At 39.6% G+C, this 23,580-nt stretch overlaps 1 protein-coding gene and 1 long non-coding RNA gene across 2 annotated transcripts in view; both read left to right on the forward strand.

The window, feature by feature from the left end:
• Nucleotides 1-14,368, forward strand: part of GRM1 (glutamate metabotropic receptor 1) — a 442,426-nt gene extending 428,058 nt beyond the window's left edge. Inside the window, exon 8 of the mRNA XM_040350871.1 lies at nt 11,575-14,368. Coding sequence (XP_040206805.1) covers nt 11,575-12,391 — 817 coding nt within the window. The 3' untranslated portion in view covers nt 12,392-14,368. The remainder of the gene's footprint in view (nt 1-11,574) is intronic.
• Nucleotides 14,369-21,293: 6,925 nt separating this feature from the next.
• LOC120935424 lies at nt 21,294-23,322 on the forward strand. Its single transcript, XR_005748476.1, has 2 exons — nt 21,294-21,679; nt 22,228-23,322. It is a non-coding gene; the product is annotated as an uncharacterized LOC120935424 (long non-coding RNA).
• Nucleotides 23,323-23,580: the final 258 nt, after the last annotated feature.

Raw genomic sequence — 23,580 nt, forward strand, 5'->3', positions numbered from 1 at the left:
AGTTTCTTCTTTGATTCTTGTATTATATTATTTTACTCTTTTCCAGACTGAATTTGAGTAAGCATTCAAGTCTTCTTACAGTTCAGTTTTGAAAATGTCCAATTACAGTTAGAGAACAACACATTTTCCTATAATTTTTCACAATTTATTTTGTTGAAATGACAAAGGTCTCTTTAACATTCCTGATTATCATTCTTCAGTTGGCTGGTACTGCTGACACACAGCATACCTAAAAAAAAAAATATTTTTAACACTTTCTCTACCGAGTCATTGTAAAATGACGTCAGGGGGAACCCTCCCTCCCTCAGAGTGGACGTCATATGACGTCCTTGCATTCCCGGGCGGCTAAGTGGCGCACGCACGCCGCCGGCGGCACGCGCACATCACCGCCACATTGCTCGGGACCCGGTGTGCATGCCCATCGCCCGCGATGTCCGCCGGGCACCCGCGATTGCCCGCAATCACGGCAGGACCATGGATCTGTGTGTGTAAACACCAAAAGATCCATGTCCTGTCAGAGGTGAGGAGAACGATGTGTGTTACCAGTACAGAGGAACACACATCGGTCTCCTCCCCTTGTGAGTCCCCCTACAGTTAGAACACACTTTAACTACTTGCCGACCGCCCACCGTCGTTATACGTCCTCACTTTAAAGATGAATATCTCGGTAACGGCAGCAGCTGCTGCCACAATCGAGATATTCATCTCTTCTGTGGGCGGCCGTGTAAACGATAATGGCGGTCTCCGCGGCGGATTCGCCGCAAGATCGCCGTTATCGGTGGCGGGAGAGGGGCCCCCCCCTCCCGCCGCTCTCCCGTGCCCTCCGCCGCTTACCGTAGCCGTCGGTAGCGGCGGAGGGGATCGCGACCGTTCGCTAGCTGAGCGGGGACGAGACTGAAGGAAAAATCTCCTTCGCCCGTCCCCATAGCTCTGCTGGGCGGAAGTGACGTCAAAACGTCAGTCCCGCCCAGCCTCTTAAAGAAACATTTATTTATTTTTGTCATTTGAAAAAATGACATTTCCAAATTTTTTATTTTTTTTTGCATTTAAGCCTAAATATGAGATCTGAGGTCTTTTTGACCCCAGATCTCATATTTAAGAGGACCTGTCATGCTTTTTTCTATTACAAGGGATGTTTACATTCCTTGTAATAGGAATAAAAGTGATAATTTTTTTTTTTTTTTCAGTGTTAAAAATTGTAAAATAAATAAAAATAAATGCGAAAACCAAAAAAACATTTTTTTAAAGCGCCCCGTCCCGACGAGCTCGCGCGTAGAAGCGAACATATAGGCGAGCAGTGCCCGCATATGAAAACGGTATTCAAACCACACAAGTGAGGTATCGCCGCGATCGTTAGAGCGAGAGCAATAATTTTAGCCTTAGGCCTACTCTGTAACTCAAAAAATGCAACCTATAGAATTTTTTAAACGTCGCCTATCAAGATTTTTAAGGGTAAAAGTTTGACGCCATGCCACGAGTGGGCGCAATTTTTAAGCGTGACATGTTGGGTATCATTTTACTCGGCATAACATTATCTTTCACAATATATAAAAAAATTGGGCCAAATTTATTGTTGTCTTATTTTTTAATTTAAAAAAGTTAATTTTTTCCAAAAAAAGTGCGCTTGAAAGACCGCTGCGCAAATACGGTGTGACAAAAAGTATTGCAATGACTGCCATTTTATTCTCTAGGGTGTTAGAAAAAAATATATATAATGTTTGGGGGTTTTAAGTAATTTTCTAGCAAAAAAAAATGGTTTTGTCTCGTAAACACCGACTCTGAAAAACAGGCCCAGGGCTAAAGTGGTTAGGGAACATATGAACCCCTTCTTCGCCCCCTAGTGTTAACCCTTTCCCTGCCAGTCACATTTACACTGTAATCAGTGCAGTTTTATAGCACTAATCGCTGTATAAATGTGAATGGTCCCAAAAATGTGTCAAAAGTGTCTGATATATCCGCCGCAATGTCACGGTCACAATAAAAATCACAGATCGCAGCCATTACTAGTAAAAAAAAAAAAAAAATGCCATAATTCTATTCCCTATTTTGTAGATGCTAGAACTTTTGCGCAAACTTATTATATTTATTAAATCAAAACGTAAAAGATATTGTGCTTTTTTCAAAATTGTCGCTCTTCTTTTGTTTATAGCGCAAAAAATAAAAACCACAGAGGTGATCAAATACCACCAAAAGAAAGCTCTATTTGTGGGAAAAAAAGGGCGTCAATTTTGTTTGGGAGCCACGTCGCACGACCGCGCAATTGTCATTCAAAGTGCGACAGCGCTGAAAATTATAAATTGGCCTGGGCAGGAAGGGGGTGAAAATTCCCTGTATGGAAGTGGTTAAATATGTCTTATACTTAAGATGTTTCTCAGGAGGAGATGTCAAGGCTGGCACAAGGTTCTTTGAACAGTGTTAGAGTGAGCCTGTTGCCTAGTTTACGTGTAAATGTGCAAATTCCTCACATTTAGATCTGAGAGTTCTTACACAAGAGGTAGTTCCATCCACAATACACATTTATTGATAGGGTTACATGTATATATATGTAATTCGTATATATATCCCCTTGCCGCAGATATGGGTCCTTGGCTTTCGGGGGTTATACCGGGATGATGCCCACAGCTGCAAGCATCATCCCAGGACCGTTGTTTAGAGCAGGCGATCGGCTTTCCGGTGATAACAACCAATGAGGCTAAAAGCTGCTCGGTTGTCATCCCGGAGCAGTAAGAGGGGATATCCCGCCGCCTCCGCTGCTCTGACCCACCGGGAGACCCGATCCATGATGCACCTCTTCCGGCACCTAGCCACAGACTGGAACGAAGCCGTAAATGGCTTTGTTCCAATCTCCTGACTGTAAACACGGAAGCGACGTCACAATGCCACTTCCGGTTTACTCGGCTGCCAATGGCGCCGGATTTAAAAAAGTACACAGTATTCAGAATCGCCGTTTTTGACAATCTGAATACTATGAAGTGCAAAGAAGGGATTGGGGGTCTTTTAGACCCCCAATCTCTCCATAAAGAGTACCTGTCACCATCTATTACTATCACAAGGGATGTTTACATCCCTTGTGACAGCAATAAAAGTGATCACTTTAAAAAAAAAAAACACAATTTAATAATATAAAAATAAAACGCATACGGAAGTCACGCCAGCATATGTAAACAGAGTTCAAATCACACATGTGAGGTATCGCCGCGATCGCCAGAGCAAAAGCAATAATTATAGCCCTAGCCCTCTGTAACTCTAATCTGGTAACCGTAAAACAAAAAAGCGGCCATTCCACAAGTGCGTGCAATTATAAAGCGTGTTTGGTATCTATTTACTTGGCGTAACATCATCTTTCACATTATACAAAAAAATTGGGCTAACATTACTGTTTAGTTTTTTTTTAATTCATGAAAGTGTCTTTTTGCCAAAAAGTTGCATTCAAAACACCGCTGCACAAATACTGTATGACATAAAATATTGAAACAATCACAATTTTATTCTCTAGATTCTCTGCTAAAAAATATATATAATGTTTGGGGGTTCTAAGTAAGTTTCTAGCAATAATTATGGATTTTAACTTGTAAACACCAAATATCAGAAATAGGCTTAGTCATGTAAGGGATATATATATATATATATAGATATATATATATCTATATATCTATATACCGTATTTATCGGGGTGTTCCGCACTCCGGCGTATAGCGCGCACCCCTAAAGTGGACCCGCATTCCTGTAAAAAAAAAACATTTTAGTACTTACAGTTTTGGTGTCTTGCGCGGCGTCCATTGGCTGCCTCGTCGGGTCCGGCATCCGTCTGCGGCTTCGGGGGTGTCCTCCTCGTCGGGTCCGGCGTCCTTCTGCTTCCCGCGCCAAGTTTGAACCACTGCGCCGGCATATACCGAGCGCAGTACACTGGTATAGTCGGGCAGGCTCGGCTCCTCTCGCGGTCACGTCCTGTGCGTCCTATACATCCAGGACGTGACCGCGAGAGCAGCCAAGCCTGCCCGACTATACCTGAGTGTACTGCGCTCGGGATATGCCGGCGCAGTGGTTCAAACTCAGTGCGGGAAGCGGGTATCGGCGTATATCGCGCACCCACGATTTTGCCCTGAATTTCAGGGCAAAAAAGTGTGCGATATACGCCGATAAATATATATCTGTATATAGATAGATATAGATATATATACAAATTACGCACTAGACAGTGTTTACAACACAGTGTGCAATGTAATTCCCCTGGTTTATATAATATTTACAAATTACCCACAACCACCATATTTACAATACAATGTACAAGTATGGAGTTAGTTTACTGCTTAACTTCAGGTCTGGGCATGGTGATTTCTGTGTGTCCCAGCACAAAAGAGATCCCATAGCTTGATGAAAAAGCATTATATTACCCCCTCCTTTCTGTACTGAGGCTAAAATAATGCACCCTAATTGGTCAAGGTACCTAATTAATATATATTTGGCACAGCCTGACTGGGTGATTCAAAGAATTCTGCTGTTTATAACGTATGTGAGAAGTGATAAGGAAAACAAAAGGGCCAGACCTTTGAAGTGTAAAACTATTTACAATAACACCAATATGGAAGCTAGGATTAGTTTGATGCTGAAACAACCTTAATGGTTTAAATACTGTACATTTCTATCTAACTAAAGTATATTTCCAATTATAATATTTATATCAGTTGATGGAGATTTCACATAAACCTATTATCTAACAAGCCTGTCCTAGGTCTGTCCTCATTAACATACAAAGAAGCCCGGTCTCTACACTTTTAACCCCATGTTAGACAGTGTTCAAAACTAGTTACTAGCCCAAGATTAGCCTGAAAGGTTAATTATGGCAAACAGAGCTGGCCAGTCCCCTCTTTGTTTGCTGGGGTCCAGAAAATAGCATCTAAAGTAAGCTGCAATTTTTTTAAAGTTATGCTATGCAAATGGTGACATGTAACAATTATAAAGTGGGTATTATACCAATTTAGATAAAAAATTGGAAATACATGTTAATGTCTAAGGCTGGCCATATACTATATGAAAGATGTGAAGGTTTTTCTAAAGAAAACAAATTATAAGACTTTTAACACGAAAAGGGGGAGAGTGGGGGTAAGGGAATAGTGGCTGAGGCTAGACCCAAGGCCGCCACTCGAATTGGTTTGAGGGGACTATTTCGGTACTTATAAAATCTGATTGACAAAATAGTATAAAAAGTTTATTGATATAAAAAACATTATTGTCCATAAAATTGCAAAACAAACAATTAATTGTACACATCAAATGATTGGTCACGGTCGACTAGTTTCGCGGACATTGATATACCGCTTCATCAGGACAGCCAATCCTATGAGTCAATTAAAAGTGAGCGGATGCCGGGCAGCCATAGGGTCTCCCGCCGCGACGGACAAGGGGATAGTTGGCGTGGAGGTACAAGTAGGGGATCAGATGGCAAATAGGCATGACAGAGGCTGTAGGCTGATACAACCATGTGGGGGTTCAAAGAACGGGCACATAGACTGGTCCAATTACTGGTAAAAACCAGGATAGTGTCATCCAGGGAGGGTATCCGCGTTGGTGGCACACTGCATGATAATGCAAGGACTGAGGGGTATGATAAGCTAAGCCCGGGAGGGACCCCCAACATAGTGCCAGATTGAGTCCTGGTCTGTCAGTGTTAAGCCGTCGGACCGTAGATGGACGGATCCACACTGTGACTTTTAACACCTTTTATTTTGATGCATTTAGCTGAATTAAATTAAACATTCAAATGGGCTTTAAATATAATCATAACAAATGCCAGAAAAAAAGCTAAATGTATTTTAACAGCATATTCAATTTAAATTACTAGTGGAGCGACGACTGTGCTACACACCTTTTTGACGTTTTTTTTAAAACTTAGTGGGAGATTTACTAAAATTGGGGTGTAAAAAATCTATTGCAGCTTTGCATAGAAACCAATCAGTTTCCAGGTTTTATTGTCAAAACGTATTTGAATAAGCTGAAGTTAGAAGCTGATTGGCTACCATGCACAGCTGCACCAGATGCTGAGAGCTCCAGTTTTAATAAATCCCCCCCAGAGTTCCCTGCATATGGCTACTGCATATGCCTACTAGTGATTAGCGATGATGTCACAAGCATCCCTGTCCCGTTGTTTCACTCTGACAGCACACGCCATTAGTGCTAAAGCACCGTTTGTTTCAGCGGCACTTTAGCAATGTTTTAGCTGCGCCTTTCGGCCACTAGCGAGGCGGTTTTAACCCACAAAAAAGGTAAAAGTTTTGCAGCACTTTTAAGGCACTTTGGAAGCTCTACCCATTCTTTGCAATGGACAGGGCATTCTGGGAGCGCTAAATACAGTGCTCCCAACCCACCCCAAAGATATTGCTTGCAGGACTTTTGATAACATCACTCAAGCGCACCGCCCGAGTGTGGAAAGTCACATTGCAGTGAATGGAAGGCAGTTTTCAGGCACTTAGCAGAGGTTATTTCCAGCACTAAAGTGCCTGAAAACCACCCCAGTGTAAAAGGGGTCTAATGCCCCCGCTGCATTGGGCTGACAACCTGCTATCATGTGACAGTGTCCTGTGGATTTGAGCTGAACCAGGTTTGACCCAAACCTTATGTGAGCCCTAATGTCTATAATAATATATATATATATATATAGAAACACAGAAGACTGATGGTTAAAACAGAGCAAGTGGATCATCAAATCTGTCCCCTTTTCGACATTTATTTTCCATTGATATGTCTATGTTTAGACCAAGCATCTTCAAATTTGCTTAATGTTATTGACTCCCTACCTATGTTGGAACTCTGTTCCAAGCATTTACTACTCTTTTCATAAAAAGTACTTTCCAACATTACGCTTGAACCTTCCTCCTGATACTTTGAGGTGATGCCCCCCTTGCTGTTGATTTCAGATTCATATTAAAATAACGGTCTTTCTGTCACCTTTGCCCCAAGTCTCAGTTTACAGCCTATGCCTTTATTTGGATTTTTTAGGTGTATGATTAGTGTAAGCGTGTGGGACACAGCCACTGATGAGGAAAGCATAGCCCTGCATTTCTTATAGCACAATAAAGCCATAGCATTTTCAGAAAAATGCTGGAAATGGCAACCCCCCATACTTTTCTCATGAAAGGTGCACTTTAATTGTTGAACCAACTACAATTAACCGGTTAAGACCCGGACCATTATGCAGGTTAAGGACCTTGCCCCTTTTTGCGATTCGGCACTGCGTCGCTTTAACTGACAATTGCGCGGTCGTTCGACGTGGCTCCCAAACAAAATTGGCGTCCTTTTTTTCCCACAAATAGAGCTTTCTTTTGGTGGTATTTGATTACCTCTGCAGTTTTTATTTTTTGCGCTATAAACAAAATAGAGCCTAAATTTTGATAAAAATTTAATATTTTTTACTTTTTGCTATAATAAATATCCCCAAAAAAGATATAAAAAAACATATTGTCGTCCTCATTTTAGGTCGATACGTATTTTTCTACCTATTTTTGGTAAAATAAAAAGCAATAAGCGTTTATCTATTGGTTTGCGCAAAGTTTATAGCGTGTACAAAATAGGGGATCATTTTATGGCATTTTTATTAATAATTTTTTTTACTACTAATGGCGGCGATCGGTGATTTTTTTTTGTGACTGCGACATTATGGCAGACACATCGGACACTTTTGACACATTTTTGGGATCATTGTCATTTTCACAGCGAAAAGTGCTATAAAAATGCACTGATTACTGTGAAAATGACAATGGCAGTGAATGGGTTAACCACTAGGGGGCGCTGTTGGGGTTAAGTGTGACCTCATGTGTGTTTCTTACTGCGCGTCGTGTTTGCGACCCACGGGTGGGCTCTTAAAGCCGTGCCATTCTGTCAACGTATATAGTCGTGCGGCAGTCCTTAAGTGGTTAACTTTGTTAATGTCAGACCAATACAATATAAATTCTGGCTGGCTGCTACGGTTTATTGCACTTAAAAATTAAAGCTCAACTGCAGGGGGAAAAAAAGCCAGCAAGGTCCTTTTCTTGATACCTCTATGAACACCTGCCCACCCTTAATTTTTAACAATTTTAAATATATATATATATCTTAATTGATAAATTAGGACTGCAGTCTGGATCACTGTCCTTCACTCTATCATGAATCAGGCTTTAGCTGGGCTTCCAAACACTGTGACATATGAGAGCTGATGTACCCAGGCAGAGCACTCTGCACTTAATTTTTTATAAAGAAATGGCAATGTTCTAACAAGAAGTTGTAATCTGGCAACATAAATGTAATAAAAAGTGATAAGCGCTCCAAACTGTAGTTGAAAAACGACTAAGGTAGGTATCCACAAAGAATAAATGTAAATAGTGACAAGAAAATGATTAGTCTGCAATATATCCTAAAAAGGAAAATAAAAATAAAAAAGTGTCCTTAATATATATGAATAATGGGCCAGATTCTCAGAAGAGATACGACGGTGTATCTCAAGATACATCGTCGTATCTCTGTTTTTGGCCCCGGGTATCTATGCGTCTGATTCCTAGAATCATTTACGCATAGATACGGCGTAGATCCGACAGGTGTAAGTCACTTACACCGTCGGATCTTAGATGTAATTGGCCGCTGGCCGCTAGGTGGCGTTTACGTTCAGTTCTCATTTGACTATGCAAATGAGCCTCATACGCCCATTCCCGAAAGATTTTGCGCCGCCTCGTCGTCGTTTACGTCGTTTCCGTAAGGTTACCCCTGCTATATGAGGGGTAACCTTACGCCAGTCCGCCGTATGCCATGTTAAGTATAGCGTCGGGTCAGCGTCGTCTTTTTCCGTCGTTTACGTTGTTTTACTAAGTCGTTCGCGAATACGACTTTACGTCAATGACGCTCACGTCGGCGTCATTGACGTTTTCCGTCGTGAGCTGGAGCATGCGCACTGGGCTATTTTTACGGCCGGTGCATGCGCAGTTCGATCGGCGCGGGGGCGCGCTTAATTTAAATACAAGCCGCCCCCTTCGAATTACACGGCCATACGCCGGGCCATTTACACTACGCCGCCGCAAATTACGGAGCAAGTGCTTTGCGAATACGGCACTTGCTCCAGTAAGTTGTGGCGTCTTAGTGTAAATGGCTTAGGCTACGCCAACGCGGATTCTATGTGAATCTGCCCCTATGTCCTTTTGTAGGAGGATGAAGTGGTCAAACAATGTAACAATCTTCCCTGGGATTTCTAGTGGTATATCAACATATAGCAATGGATATCCATAACCGGTCTCCCAAAACTCTCACCTTGCTGCTAAGTATTGCATGTAGCGTGGGCATAAGCGTGTTCAGGGTTATACGACTCAATCCTTTCCCAATATTATCCTCTCAGTGCACCGTATATGCGGAGGGGGGGGGAAAGGGAGAGAGAAAAAAAACGGAAGCTTCCAATAGTGAAATATAGTAAAAAAGGGGGTATCTTTATTAACTAGTTAAAAATGGACTCGTACATAGATAAAATGTTACTGTGCAAAAAAGTTAAACAAGACGCGGTGTCCACAGTGCCATCTTACGTTTCCTCTGAAACTGCTATAGTGTCACGTGATCCTTGCGTCGTTACGTCACGTACCTCGTGACTTCATCAGGGCAACATACAATCCTCAGCTGCTCTTTAGAACTGGTTTTACATTGTTATGAATTCAGTATGACCAATAAACTCTTTATTTTATTGCCTGCTTATTGTCTTGTTAAGCAGAAAGGAAGATAATGGGAATTTTATCCTAATTTCAGCACAATTGTGGAAAGGTCTGAAAAAGCAAGAAATAATTATTTTAACAGCTTTCTTGCATTTTATATGGGATTTCTAAATACGTTTCAGTGTGTTTTCAGCTAAATACCAGATTTCATTGCATATAAAACAGAAATGTAATTGTAATATAAAGCAGACGGGTTTACATTATGCTTTATGGATCAAAGTCAGATTTTTAAATATAGCCTGAATTAATCCATATGGAATTTTTAGAATTTTGCAAACTATCATAATTGATCATTTGTCTTAGACTAGGGGATTTTACTTTAGTAATAACAATGAAATGTCATTAAATGTATGTTGATTCACGATTAACAAATGGCATGCCTCACTTGTACTGACTTGTGTTTGCCTCTGTAATTTTTTTTTATATATTTATTGCATGTTTTCATTACTGCTACGGGCAATTGAAGTGAGCATGGAGTGTAAGCTAAGAATCACATTGTTTGCTATGCTATGATGAGCTAGATATCCATTACTGCATCTCTGTTTTGCTTCCACCAGTTTCTGCTACAAATATGGTACTTGCATGTAAATCAATACAAAGGATTTTGCAAATTGGCATCCATCATTCAATTAAACAAATCTAATTCTGGAACAGAAATAAATAGAAAAGAGGAAATAATTTCAAGTAATGTTTAAATAAAATAATAAATCTATACAATTTTACTTGTTGATATTTCAATAATTATAAAAGTCTTCTTTTTTCAAGGACACTTCCTTCTTGTGTAAAACAACACATACAGTACAAGATGCTTAAATGCAATTCATTTTTTTTTATAAGTTTTTGCTGAAAGTTATGTTGCATATACATCATTAAAGTACCGTTCTCAAAATGCAACATGGTAATAAATAGGTTACGTATATCCTTAAAGCTCAGTCACAATTAGTACCTAAAAAAGGCTGTAACAATAAAGAAGATGAGGAAACTTTTTTTAAGCACACAGGAATTTTATAGAGTATCTGATACTTAAAGCTAAGTAACACAAACACAATAATAGCAGCACTATATCAGTATAGGTTTACGATTTTAAGATCGTAGAATAAAATAATGGTGCATTAGGGGACATACAAAAGAAAGACAGCATATGTTTTAAAGACCTTGCACTAGAAATACAAGTTCAAGTGATTTCCTTTGCTACCCCACCCATGCAAATAAAAATAAAAAGTAGTGAAAAGGTTATTAAATATACATACTATAGGAAAAAAATTATATTTACTTACCCGCGTGATATCATGCTCTTTCTGGTAAGATCCTGGGGAATGCTGAGTAACCCAAATCTTGCAAAAAGATTGCTGCTGCACCATGCTGGACCGTCATCTGGTGACATTTGGGCTGCCCAACATTCCACTGGACCTCACTGGAGAGGGTCTTCAACCTCTGCAGGATGAAAGCCAGGGGTAAGGTAAGCCTATTTATTAACCTTTTCCATACTTTTTTTTTCAATGTATTGCATTATTTTGACACTCGGGATACAAATCAAAAAAACTAGACCTTGCTTTTAGTCACAAGGTCTTCTTTAATCTATTTTGAAAATATACATTTCAAAATATAAAATACAATTTTTTTTGTTTACTACCACAGTATTTGAGGTTTAGATGAAACAGGAATGCACCACTCTAATTTGGTTATCATTTTTCAGATTTAAATTGCAGAAAAGAAGAGAAAACCACAGTAACCCAATAAATCCTTCAAACAGACCATTCATTTACATATTTTGTTACTTTTGTTTTTAAGTTTTGATGTTATTATGTGCATGCTATTTATTCAAATGCATCCATCTTTATTTTATTCATAGTTCTAATGGAAAGTCTGTGTCATGGTCTGAACCAGGTGGAAGACAAGTACAGAAGGGGCAACCCATGTGGCAAAGACTATCAGTGCATGTGAAGACCAAGGAGACCGGAACGTCAAATCAAACAGCTGTAATCAAGCCTATAACCAAAGGCTACCAAGCGCAGAGCAAGAGTCTCACCTTTTCAGATATGAGCACTAATACATTGTATAATGTAGAGGAGGAAGATGAAAATGATCCAGCAAGGTTCAACCTTCCCTGTAGCCCATCCATGGTGATACATAGGCGGTTGACCTCAACACCGCCACCTTCTCAAGAATATGAGGAAGGGACAAGATATCTGTCAGATCAAGTCTCCAAGAGCCTACCTTTGCAAAAGTCTATTCTTGACCAACTTCATGGTGTGATTAATAAATTCTCTACTGGAATTTCAGACTTTAACTCAATTATACCAATACCAGGACCAGACAATGGAGTTGACTCCATCTATCCCACTCAGAAAGTGCTTCCACTTCAGATGGCGGCTTTCAGTGAAGGTATAGACTCCTCCACAGAGGAGGTAGAAAATGAAAAATTAAACCTTATTCGGGATTATATGTATGATAGCACAGATACTCCCGATGAGGACCTTGTTCCAAGCAAACTAGTACTGGAGGACTCACCGGCTTTAACACCTCCTTCTCCTTTTCGGGATTCAGTAGCTTCTGGCAGTTCTGTGCCTAGTTCACCTGTGTCTGAGTCAGTGCTTTGTACGCCCCCAAGTGTGAGCTATGCTTCAGTCATGTTAATGGACTTCAAGCAGACTTCATCCACCCTGTAGGCAAAATTTTTTGCAAGACAAAACAGGGCTTGTAAATTCGCAACAAAATAGGACAATTTCTAACAAATAACAAAGCAAATAAGTGTCCTGCACTAATACTGATCTCTATGAGGGCTCTTAACTTTTCTGTGTTTGTTCACTGTATTGCAAATCAAGTAAAAACAGTGTAGTATATTTAAATAAGCACAAACTTGTAACATACATCTAAGGAAATATATAATACACTATTGTTATTCATAGTCAACAGTTTTGGTAAACCTAATGCATCTCAATTTCATCGATCTAAGCAGACACTCATCGTGGATCTTAACCTGGAACTAAAACAATATCATCCTGTAAGTGGACCTCTGTATATGTATGATTACTTAAATGTGTATAAGCCTAGGTTTGTCCACTAATAATAATTTATATTGTTTTGCAGAGACATGTATTGTCAAAGAATTTCCTAAATATATATATATATATATATTATACATTTAATTTACTTCTTATTCTATAAACAGTTACAATTACTAAAAGTTTATATTGCTGTTCTTTGAATTCCCTTTATAGTTTAGAATTTAGACTGGATCTGTATCCAAACAATGCAGTATATAATACTTATTAAGTTTAATTAGGTTGTTACAACCTTATTAATTCATTTAGTAAAACCTTAGAAAGTGTTTTAATTGTCCATCATATATTAATTCATTTTAATATAGGTCACTGCTCATTACAGTGCTAGATCAAAGTTGTATTTTATCATATTTTCATATGTAAAAATAAGTATGATCAAATTATTATTTATTTATATGTTCAGTGTGACCTCTATACTTAAAGTGGACCACAAAGTAAAGGTTTTCTCCTGTATTGGGCATACATTACATGTAATGACCTTCTAACTGCTCCCTCATTAAACAAATCTACCACAAACCCATTGGAAATTTCAGTTTGAGGCTGGCCATACATGGCTTGAATTTGTCCTGCCGGTACCAACTAAACATAGTTGGAAAACTGAAGAAACTTGGTGAAAAATTGTTGGCTGAATATTGGCTGCATCCTAATAAATGCAATCACTCTTCGGGTATTTAAACATCTGTGGGTATTTGAGTTGCTTGAATACAATAGCCAGCAGCATAGATTCTTCCAGTCATGCTATTTAACATGGACGGAGGAATCTATTAGATTCAACCAGAATGAGAAAAATCTATATGTGTATGTCTATCTTAAGTGTTAACTTGCTGAACAGTGCTGAAACAAACAAAAAGTTTTGTATATTTTTCCATACCTTATGACAAGCCTGGCCATAATGGCAACAAGTGTTGCATTGTGGCAAGCAGGGCACATGCTCCCTCACACCTTGATTTTTCAGGTGAACATTCAGAGGACCAAAGTAGGGGCATGAGCAGAAAGTATTTTGTGGGAAAATAGAGAGAACCTGTTACTTTGCCCAATAAGAGCAAAGTATAGGTCCATTTTAAAAAGGCTTATCGTGCCAAGCAGGAGAAAGCTGCCTCACAGACATCGAGATGGTTTTCCCAACATCTGGCTGGCTTTGCAATGATCAGCTGCCAATTGTTATGTTTATGTTTATTTCAAGGTCAGAGCAGAAAATATCCCCTTTCCTAACTTTCTATTATGCCTTTTGGACATGTAAATGGAAACTTCCCTAATGTTACATAAGCAGTATAAAGTCACCAGACAGAGGTTTTAAACCTTCCCTAATCTTTATACATAAAACTTGAACAAAGGGCATTTATTGCTAGTTAGGTGTAGGGGTAGAGGGAAAAGGTATAATACTTGCCTTATACCTCACTCTAGCAAACTCTCTCCATCTGTGTGACTGGTCCCTGGAAGCCTCTTCTCTAAAACAGCCCAGCTGGCAGTTGCTCGTTGATGTCATCAAGTACAATGCAGGACCAATAGTCATGAATTGTATGTGAATAAAGGCACGTACACGCGATCAGATTTTCAGACAGAATTGTGTAATGGCAGGCTGTTGTCGGAAAATTCGACCGTTTGTATGCTCCATCGGACAATTGTTGTCTTTTTTTTTTCCGCCAACAAATGTTGGATAGCATGCTTTAAAATTTTCTGACAACAAATGTGTGTTGTCGGATTACCCCATCATGTGTACAGAAGTCCTTCGGACAAAAAACCAAAGTACAAACACTCAGAAGCAATGCTAACCATAACACAACATTACCAGAAGTTTACCAAAGGGTGCGGCAAAAGAGCTGAAAACCATGTAGTTTTGTGTTTGTTGGCCGACAATTCTTTGCCGTTTGTATGCAAGACAAGTTCATGGCCAACGCCCTTCGGACAAAAGTCCTACGCTTTGTCTGTGGAAAATCCGATCGTGTGTACCAGGCTTTAGAGTGAGTGTAGAGAGAAGAAAAGAGCACCATAACTGGTGTTCATGTTGAGGGCATGTGGCCTGGTATTATTCAGGAGTGGAGGGGGCTCTCACTCGTCCCTCCCTTATCCTGTACTCCAGGCTGCATGCTCAGTTAAGAGTTTGGTATGGATTTTTTTTGGTGTGGAGTTCCCCTTAAAATCCATACCAGACCCGAAGGGCCTGGTATGGATTTTGGGGGGGGACCCCACGCTGTTTTTTTTATTTTGGCATGGAGTTTCCCTTAAAATCCATACCAGACCTGAAGGGCCTGGTATGGACTGTGTTTTTCCTTGATTCGTATCTATATTGCTGGAGGCAGCAATTACATTACATTGCAAATTACATTACAGCGGCAAGCAATTTTAAATTACATTGTTTCCTTTATAAATTTAATTTTTCTGTGGCACTGTTGTACACATCACACTGAAGCGACACTTTACAGGCAGACTAAGGGGACCCCCAAGGCATGATATTTAAAGGAATATTTAATTTTTTATTGTTTCACTTTAAGCATTATTAAAATCACTGCTCCTGAAAAAACTGTTGTTTTAAAAACAATTTTTTGCGTTGATACGTGTCCCCTAGGACAGTACCCAGGTCCCCATACACGTTTTATGGCAATAACTTTCATATAAGCCTTTAAAATTAGCAATTTAGATTTTTCATGTTTGTCATAGACTTTAGGGTTCGCATGTTTGCACAAATTTTTTGCCTGTTCTCATGTTCTGGTGCGAACCGAACCGAGGGGTGTTCAGACCATCCCTAATCCTGACAATAAAGTCTGGATCTGCCAGGTGCCTGGACTGCTACCCATCTCAGCCTCCCAGCGAGCCACAGCTTCCACAGCTCAGCGCTCCAGTGAGCGTGGGGGGCAGAGTTGAGAGCTGCTGATTGATAGTAAGCAGCTCTCAGCTTGGAGAGCTGTGAGAACGGGTCCTTCGGCAAAGTTAGATCGCTTGGTTCTCAGTGCAGAGGTGGCAGGGGACAGATGCAGCATCGGACCAAGGCTGCATCCGCCAAGGTAAGTATGATTCTGGGAAAAAAAATACTTCTCTTTTAAAGTGAATAGACACATATACCCAGTAAAAATCCTCAACTCCCTTTTTACATACAAAATGCTTTCTCTAACATAATTCCATTTTTTTTTTTAAGTATAAAGCTATATACAGAGGAAGATATTTATTTCACAGTAGTCACTGCAAGCAATGGGCAAATATATATTTGCCAATTGCTTGCAGTGACTACTGTGAAATAAATATCTTCCTCTATATGGACAAGTATATACTTGTCCATATAGTTACAGATTATGCACCGGAACAAGAGCTTTAAAACAACACACACTGGCAAGATTAGGTTTTGCCTAGAGAAAAAAATAAAATTTTTTCCCAAACACTGCATATAGAGTTTCAACTTCGTATTTCAGTGTTCTGCACACTAATGTATAGTCCGGGTCATTCTTCTTGTAGGGAACTCAGTGGGTGTCAGAACTACCTACTAAGGACCACCTTACAGTTACAGTATGAACAATCTCCTAACCGTACCTTCTACTGACATGACCATACTTTTATTTATTTTTTATTTATTACTATTTGTTTGTGAAGGGCACATATACCACCAGTCGGTGGTGCCAAAGCACTTTGACAGATTGCCCGGATGTTCTGGCAAGGGTAGCATAAATAAACGCAACTGCTGCAGGGCAGAGGAGGAGATAGAGAAAAAGAGAAGAAGAAGAGAGAAGGGAGAGGGAAAGAAAGATTTAGAAGGCAGCGGGTGGATGAACAGAGGAAGATTGACCTCGGTCTGGAATGCTTAGAAAAATAGCCAGGTCTTGAGCTTTTTCCTAAACGTATATAGGCTTGGGGAGATACGAATGGTAAGCGGGGTTTGGTTACAGAGAGTTGCCCCCGCAGAACCAATCCGTTTACCTCCTATGGAAATTAGCCTATCGGTATACTCCTTCCAATCCTTCCAACACAAAGCAATCCCTGCAACAAAAACAAATACATTTGAAAATATAATTTGAGAATTTTCTTTTTAAAAACATTTGTTTGATTTTCTAATCATTAGTGTGGTCAAATTTACATTGGCTCGTTAACTGCAATGAGGAAAAAATTTAAAGGATTTGGATGGAAAATTTGTCTTGAACTGACAAATTTTTATAGCTCAGTTGTTCCAAAATTGAAAATTAAAAGCAAATTAAATTTTGAGGTCATTTCATTACATTTGAATAGCCATTACATGTACTTCGAATTTTCATATGGATGTTCATTTGAAGATCTAGTGGTGTTTGGCCAGCTTAAGGTGGTTGTAAACCTCAGTCATGGAATTTGAGCAATGCACATATATCTTCAGTGCTTACTTATCTCTCATCAAAGCTCTAAGTGTCATTTCTCTCTGGTGCTTTGCTTATCTGTTATCAGCATGAGTCACTTCTTAGAAGTTTTCCCAACACATGAGATAGATTTGTGTTGGGAGGGAGCGGGGGAGAGCTCAGAACGGAGCTTGTCTATTCTCAACACAGTTCTTATGCTGTGTGGATGGTGGAGGGGTGTTCCTTTCCTCCAATCAGCCCTCACATACTGTAATTGCAGTCTATCTGCCCTCTCCTCTGTGCTGCTGACAAATGAAGATCTATTTTACTACGATCTGTCCTTTTGGAAGGGTGTAGAGAGCAGAAGTCAAAACCAATCAAAACTATTAGTCATGACACACAAATAAATACATAATGGAAGTTTTTTTTTTTCATAAAACATTTCTATCATTCCGTAAGGTGCAAGGTAAAACCCTGTTCTGTTTTAGTAATTAAACCCCTAAAGAGTTAAAAGTTTTTCAAGCAACAACAAATCCCACTATAAAATGCAGTTGAAAGTCTTGCAACAATGTATTCTGATGAATATTTTTAAATTGAAAACAATGCGCACACTCATGGTGCATACAAAATGTATAATTAAATATTCACATTGCTGTAGGTAAGCCTGAAATTTGGAAATTATAGGATCCAGAGATATATGATGACTTGCATGTCTCAGAATTTTACTATTTCAGGGCAGGCTTTCCAGGACAGATTTTTCTCCAACCCCATTCATCTCCACTACTGTCATAATAAATCAATTAAAACCAGGGCTTTTTTCTCAGAGAATAGGTGCAGGAACTCCCTACTTCTGAGTCACCTGTTGTGTCCACCCCCTACCCACCTCTGAGCACCATTCCTGGGTTCCACTCCCTACCTACCTCCGAGCACCGTTCCTTGGTTCCACTCCCTAGCCACCTCTGAGCACCATTTCTTGGTTCCACTCCCTACCCACCTCTGAGCACTATTCCTTGGTTCCACTCCCTACCCACCTCTGAGCACCATTCCTTGGTTCCACTCCCTACCCACCTCTGAGCACCATTCCTTGGTTCCACTCCCTACCCACCTCTGAGCACCATTCCTTGGTTCCACCCCTACCCACCTCTCAGTAATGGATACAGAACCATGTATCAATTTGTATATGATAGGAAGTAAAATAGAGCCCCTGTAGCCAGCAACAATGGAGCTCCCCCAGCAACAATAGACTTTGAACAGCTAGCAACAATATACTCCTCCCTCAACAGTTGCTGTCTCCCAGCAACGACTGTCTCCCAGTAGCCCACCCCCCAACAACAATAGATCCCCTACGGCGACAACTGACCTCCCCTGTAAAAATAGATCCCCTCCAGCAACAATAGATCCCTCAGCAGCCAGCATTAATAGACCATCCAGTACACCCCAGCACCACTTGCCATTGCATACATTCAGAGCTGGAGGTGCCGGAACTGCGTTCCCCCACGTTCCTGCTGAAAAAAAGCCCTGATTAAAACAAATTGATAATAGAAGTAAAATATATTACAGAAACCTTAAGAAATAGCTGGTAGTTTCCTAGAGTGTAGCCTAAATTAAGGTATTACAGGTACATTTTTCTAAGCTAGTCCTTGCTAACCATATCTAGGGACAGTGCAGCTTCATGAATTAACTGCAGAAGGCACAGAAATGTAAAAACAAACTAAAGAACTAAAATACAACCCTTTTAGTCCATTTTTGATCATTTACACCAGGGGTCTCAAACTGGTGGCCCTCCAGCTGTTGCGAAACTACAAATCCCATCATGCCTCTGCCTGTGGGGGTCATGCTTGTAACTGTCAGCCCTGCAATGTCTCATGGGACTTGTAGTTTTGCAACAGCTGAAGGGACACCAGTTTTAGACCTCTGATTTACACATAATACATATTATAAACTGAGATTTTATATTTTTCTTATTTATGATGCTCAATTTGGAAAATATGATATGGTTTCTAATATAAAGATGTAACACTGCTGTCTTGATTGGTAAAAGAGGGGGCAGGTTTCTCCTGTTTAAGTCATTCAGCTGTGAGGTAGCTGATGCATTGCTGTTCAGGTTTGGTTTTAGCCCAATACCTGTTACAGTACACCTCAAGAAAGCCAGAATACATTGTCATAACTAAAACTTCAAGTAGCCATGGTGAATGTCTTTGTAATGTTATTCACTGTACAGTATGTTGCACATATCACTGGAAGCACCAAAGATCTTTTCATTTCTCACTTGATCCATATGCACAGAGTTCAGGAATCCTAGATCTTGTAAGCAACAGTGCTTTGTTTAATTTAAGCCGGCCAAAAGGTTAGGTACCTGTCAACTTAAACAGAAACAATGGCATAATATACTACATATACAGTGTAGTATATACAATATATATATATACATATATATTATATTTGGCTTTATTTATTACGGCTGGAACTAAGAAGATGTAAATACTTATTTTAGTCAGCTAGCTGTAAAATATTGCCTATGAATATTTCTTTAATATGGCATAGCTTTTTACCTGTTTACCTGTCTATTAGCTGCTCTGCGGGAAAAAAGAACAGTTGTTTACAAAGCCCAATAGCTCAAATCCACACAACTAAATGAGTTAGAGAGCTGAGGTGCAGTGCAGGGCATCTGTGCATTTTTATGCAATACACTGCACCCCATTTCAACACAGAATTTTGGTGTGAACAGGGCAAACAGTACACAATTGTTTCCAGTATCCTTGCTGTGAGCCTGCATTGTCATCATAGAGAACACAATATTGTGAACAAGTCATAAGTTATTGTCTTGTAATGCCTACTTGTGGTTCACATATTTGTAGGCTTCAGATCAGACAATTTCTATTTATAATATGTGATCATATATAATAAATGTAAAAAAATGTGCATACAGACAGAGTGTATTTTAATGTATTGTTAAACATAATCTTATTCATTGTTATTTCTTCTGGATAGCTTTATTGTGGGTCTGCATCTGCAGTAAACTCTTATGCCGCATACACACAATCGGACATTCCGACATCAAAACCGTGGATGTTTTTCCCGGTGGATTGTTCGCTCAAACTTGTCTTGCATACACATGGTCACACAAATGTTGTCGGAAATTCCGAACGTCAAGAACGCGGTCACGTAAAACACTACGACGAGCCGAGAAAAATGAAGTTCAATGGTTCAAAGCGATTTGATTCCGAGCATGCGTAGGATTTTTGTGCGTCGGAATTGGCTACAGATGATCGGAATTTCCGACAAGAACTTTTGTTGTCAGAAAAATTGAGAACCAGCTCTCAAACATTTGTTGTCGGAAATTCCGACAGTAAATGTCCGATGGGGCATGCACACGGTCAGATTTTTCGACAACAAGCTCACATCAAACATTTGTTGTCGGAAATTCCAACACAACCGCATTACAGTTTTATTAATACATTTTTCTCGAAGCGTTCACTTAATATTCACACTGTTTTATTGGATTAAATTGGAAAATGTGTGATTCTTTGGTGAAAGTTGTATGAATCTGATTTGGAAAAACGTAAAAATAGACCCCTTTAGTGACTTTATTAAGCATTAGGGCACAAGTGATAAAGAAGATGCGTGTAGAACCTTCAAAGCAGTTATGGATGTTTTATTATCCAAAGCCTAGCTCTAGATTTAACACCCCTCCCCTGCTATACTGATTTGTTTCCAAAGTCTTCAGGCTGATCACGTAATATGTTGAAACCTGTTCCTTTTTGGATCCTGACCTGGGGGGTGGATGGTCCTTGATTCAGAGAGCAGTGATGATGTGATGCCACCATCACTGCTTTCTGGATCATTTCTGTGAGCATATCCTTAGGCCCCGTACACACGATAGGTTAACCAGAGGACAACGGTCTGAAGGACCGTTTTCATCGGTCAAAACCGATCGTGTGTGGGCCCCATAGGTTATTTAACCATAGGTTAAAAAAACGCCAACTTGCTTTAAAATTAACCGATGGATTCCTAACCGATAGGTCAAAACCGATCGTTAGTAGGCACGACCATCGGTTAAAAATCCATGCATGCTCAGAATCAAGTCGACGCATGCTTGGAAGCATTGAACTTATTTTTTTTCTGCACGTTGTTGTGTTTTACGTCACCGCATTCTGACACGATCGGTTATTTAACCGATGGTGTGTAGGCGTGATGGACCATCAGTCAGCTTCATCGGTTAACCTATGACAACCGTCCTTCAGACCGTTGTCCTCTGGTTAACCTATCGTGTGTACGAGGCTTTAGTCTTACAGATTAAATAATGTAGGGAGTCATTCAGCCTGGAAGTCTAAGGACATCTAGTGGTGAAATGGAATCACTGTGGGGGACAGCACAAGAGAGGAGGTAAGTATTGAAGACAAAGCTCCTTATTTATTTCACACACTAGCTGCAGCAACTAAAAAAAAATAAAAACCTTTTGCTTGGAGTTGCTTTAACAAGCTTCTACATTAGGAAAGTGAACCAATATGCCTCTGTGGAGTTGATTTTTGAAAAAAGTAGGACATGTTCGCTTAGTTTACCTATTAGGGTGATGCTATGTTTACTTTAATCACTTAAAGTGGAGTTCCACCCATTTTTTTATGTTTGTCTGTGCTGCATGCCCTAATCTCATAGTGTTCAGAATGGACAATTTTTATTTAGTTTGTTGCTTGTAAATACCTTTATTTTGTAGCCCTTCATTACTTCCTCCTACTTATTAGCCTAGGCTATTAAGTCACAAGGCTATTCGCAAGGGTTTCTGGGATAGGCATCATGCATCCCAGTAGTCCTTGCAAATAGCCTATTTGCATAGAGAAGAGGCGGCAACTTCCTCTGACACTCCCGTTATGGAAACCTGACTGAAATCTATTACATCGCTTGTGCAGCACTGAGCATGTGCGAGATCTGCAAGGCTGAAATCCAGGAAGTCATACAGTCTGGCTTCATGATGCCCACACTTAAGATGGCCACGGTCTATTTCTAGATTATAAACTAACTTAATGCTCTAACAACCTAACAAAACGGACCTTAGTTTACAGACTAACTTTACTAGACTACATTAAGCTTGTGTATTACAGGGGTATTTATATTTAAAAAGTGAAATTGTGGGTGGAACTCCCCTTTAAGCATGTTCAAGGCAAAATATTGTTGTGTTTTTTCTTATAATTCCCTTGCCCATGATTGGGTATTCAAACTGAACATGGCATTGCTTTAATCACTAAACTAACCTCTATCATATCCCAATGTAAACATACCGCTGTTATATAACATTTTTTTTTTACTTGTAATTAACGTTGATAGTGAGAAACACTGCTTTGTACATTCATTTTTAATCACTGTGGGAACAATAATTGCAACTAATGTATCATTGTTTTCTCTGTATATTGGAATTATACCACTAACGATTTCACAAGAAATATGTATCACTGCGTTTTAATGTCAAGTTGTATTTCTGACTCACATAAAAACTTTTATGCAGCTATCATAAAATATAACTTTGTGTCCTACAATAGTTGACATAGCTGCTAATATCACACTTTTTTGGTATATAGTATGTGTGAAACTTCAAGGTGTTTGCAATAAGTATGCATACAAAATACAATGTTTTGCACAAATTAGTCAGAATTCTGAAATTTTAGCTATGAACAAAATGATTTAAACTTTTCAATCGTATTCACCATTTCTCTTTACTGTACCAGAATAGACTCCCTAAAGCTTAATGTGAACTAATGTTATATATAGGAGTAGGCCACTTATGTCTCTCCAGATGGTTTTGAGCTGTATTTGCCAGCAAGCATTTCCGGCTAGCTGCAGTTCAGAACAGCAGGACAGCTACAGGGAGACAGAGATGTGAAGAAAATAGACCTTTTTACCTCAGTGCTGGCATTTTTTGAATCTGTTTTGTTTTCAATGTTGCATGTTACCTCAGCGTTTGTCTACTGCCGAGGACAACCTATTGTTGTAATATCTAAATTTTGCCAAGGAAATTACAGTGTTTCTAGTGGCATTAATTGTTGATGAACCTTTTATTGTATTACTGTGGTCCATTTTTATTGTTGCTAAGCCACAAGTGATGTATGAGCAAGCGAATGAATGAAGCTAAAACTTATATTGCATATACAATATTGCAGCCGTTTACCACATCAATGCTGCCATTTATCATGTCTATGAATGTAAAATATTTGCATCAATAACAGAATAAAAATTGGAAATGTTTTTTTACTTGGATTTCCATTTTTTTGGGAGAAATTAGGGCTTCTTCAGTTGCATTTTGGTATGTTTTTTTTTAATGCTTATGTAACGGTCAGGGGTTAACGCCGTTATGATATTCCATTACACCAACCCACGACAGCTTCCGAAAACTCCACAATCCAGCAGACAGGACCCATTGGATTTCCCCCAGAAAACGAGACACACAGCTCTGTTCTCTGGTTCCAAACGAATAGACATTTTAATGGTAAATTCAGGTTTTTATACAGT

This window comes from Rana temporaria, chromosome 4 (genome assembly GCF_905171775.1).
Source record: "Rana temporaria chromosome 4, aRanTem1.1, whole genome shotgun sequence".
In the NCBI taxonomy this organism is placed as follows: domain Eukaryota; kingdom Metazoa; phylum Chordata; class Amphibia; order Anura; family Ranidae; genus Rana; species Rana temporaria.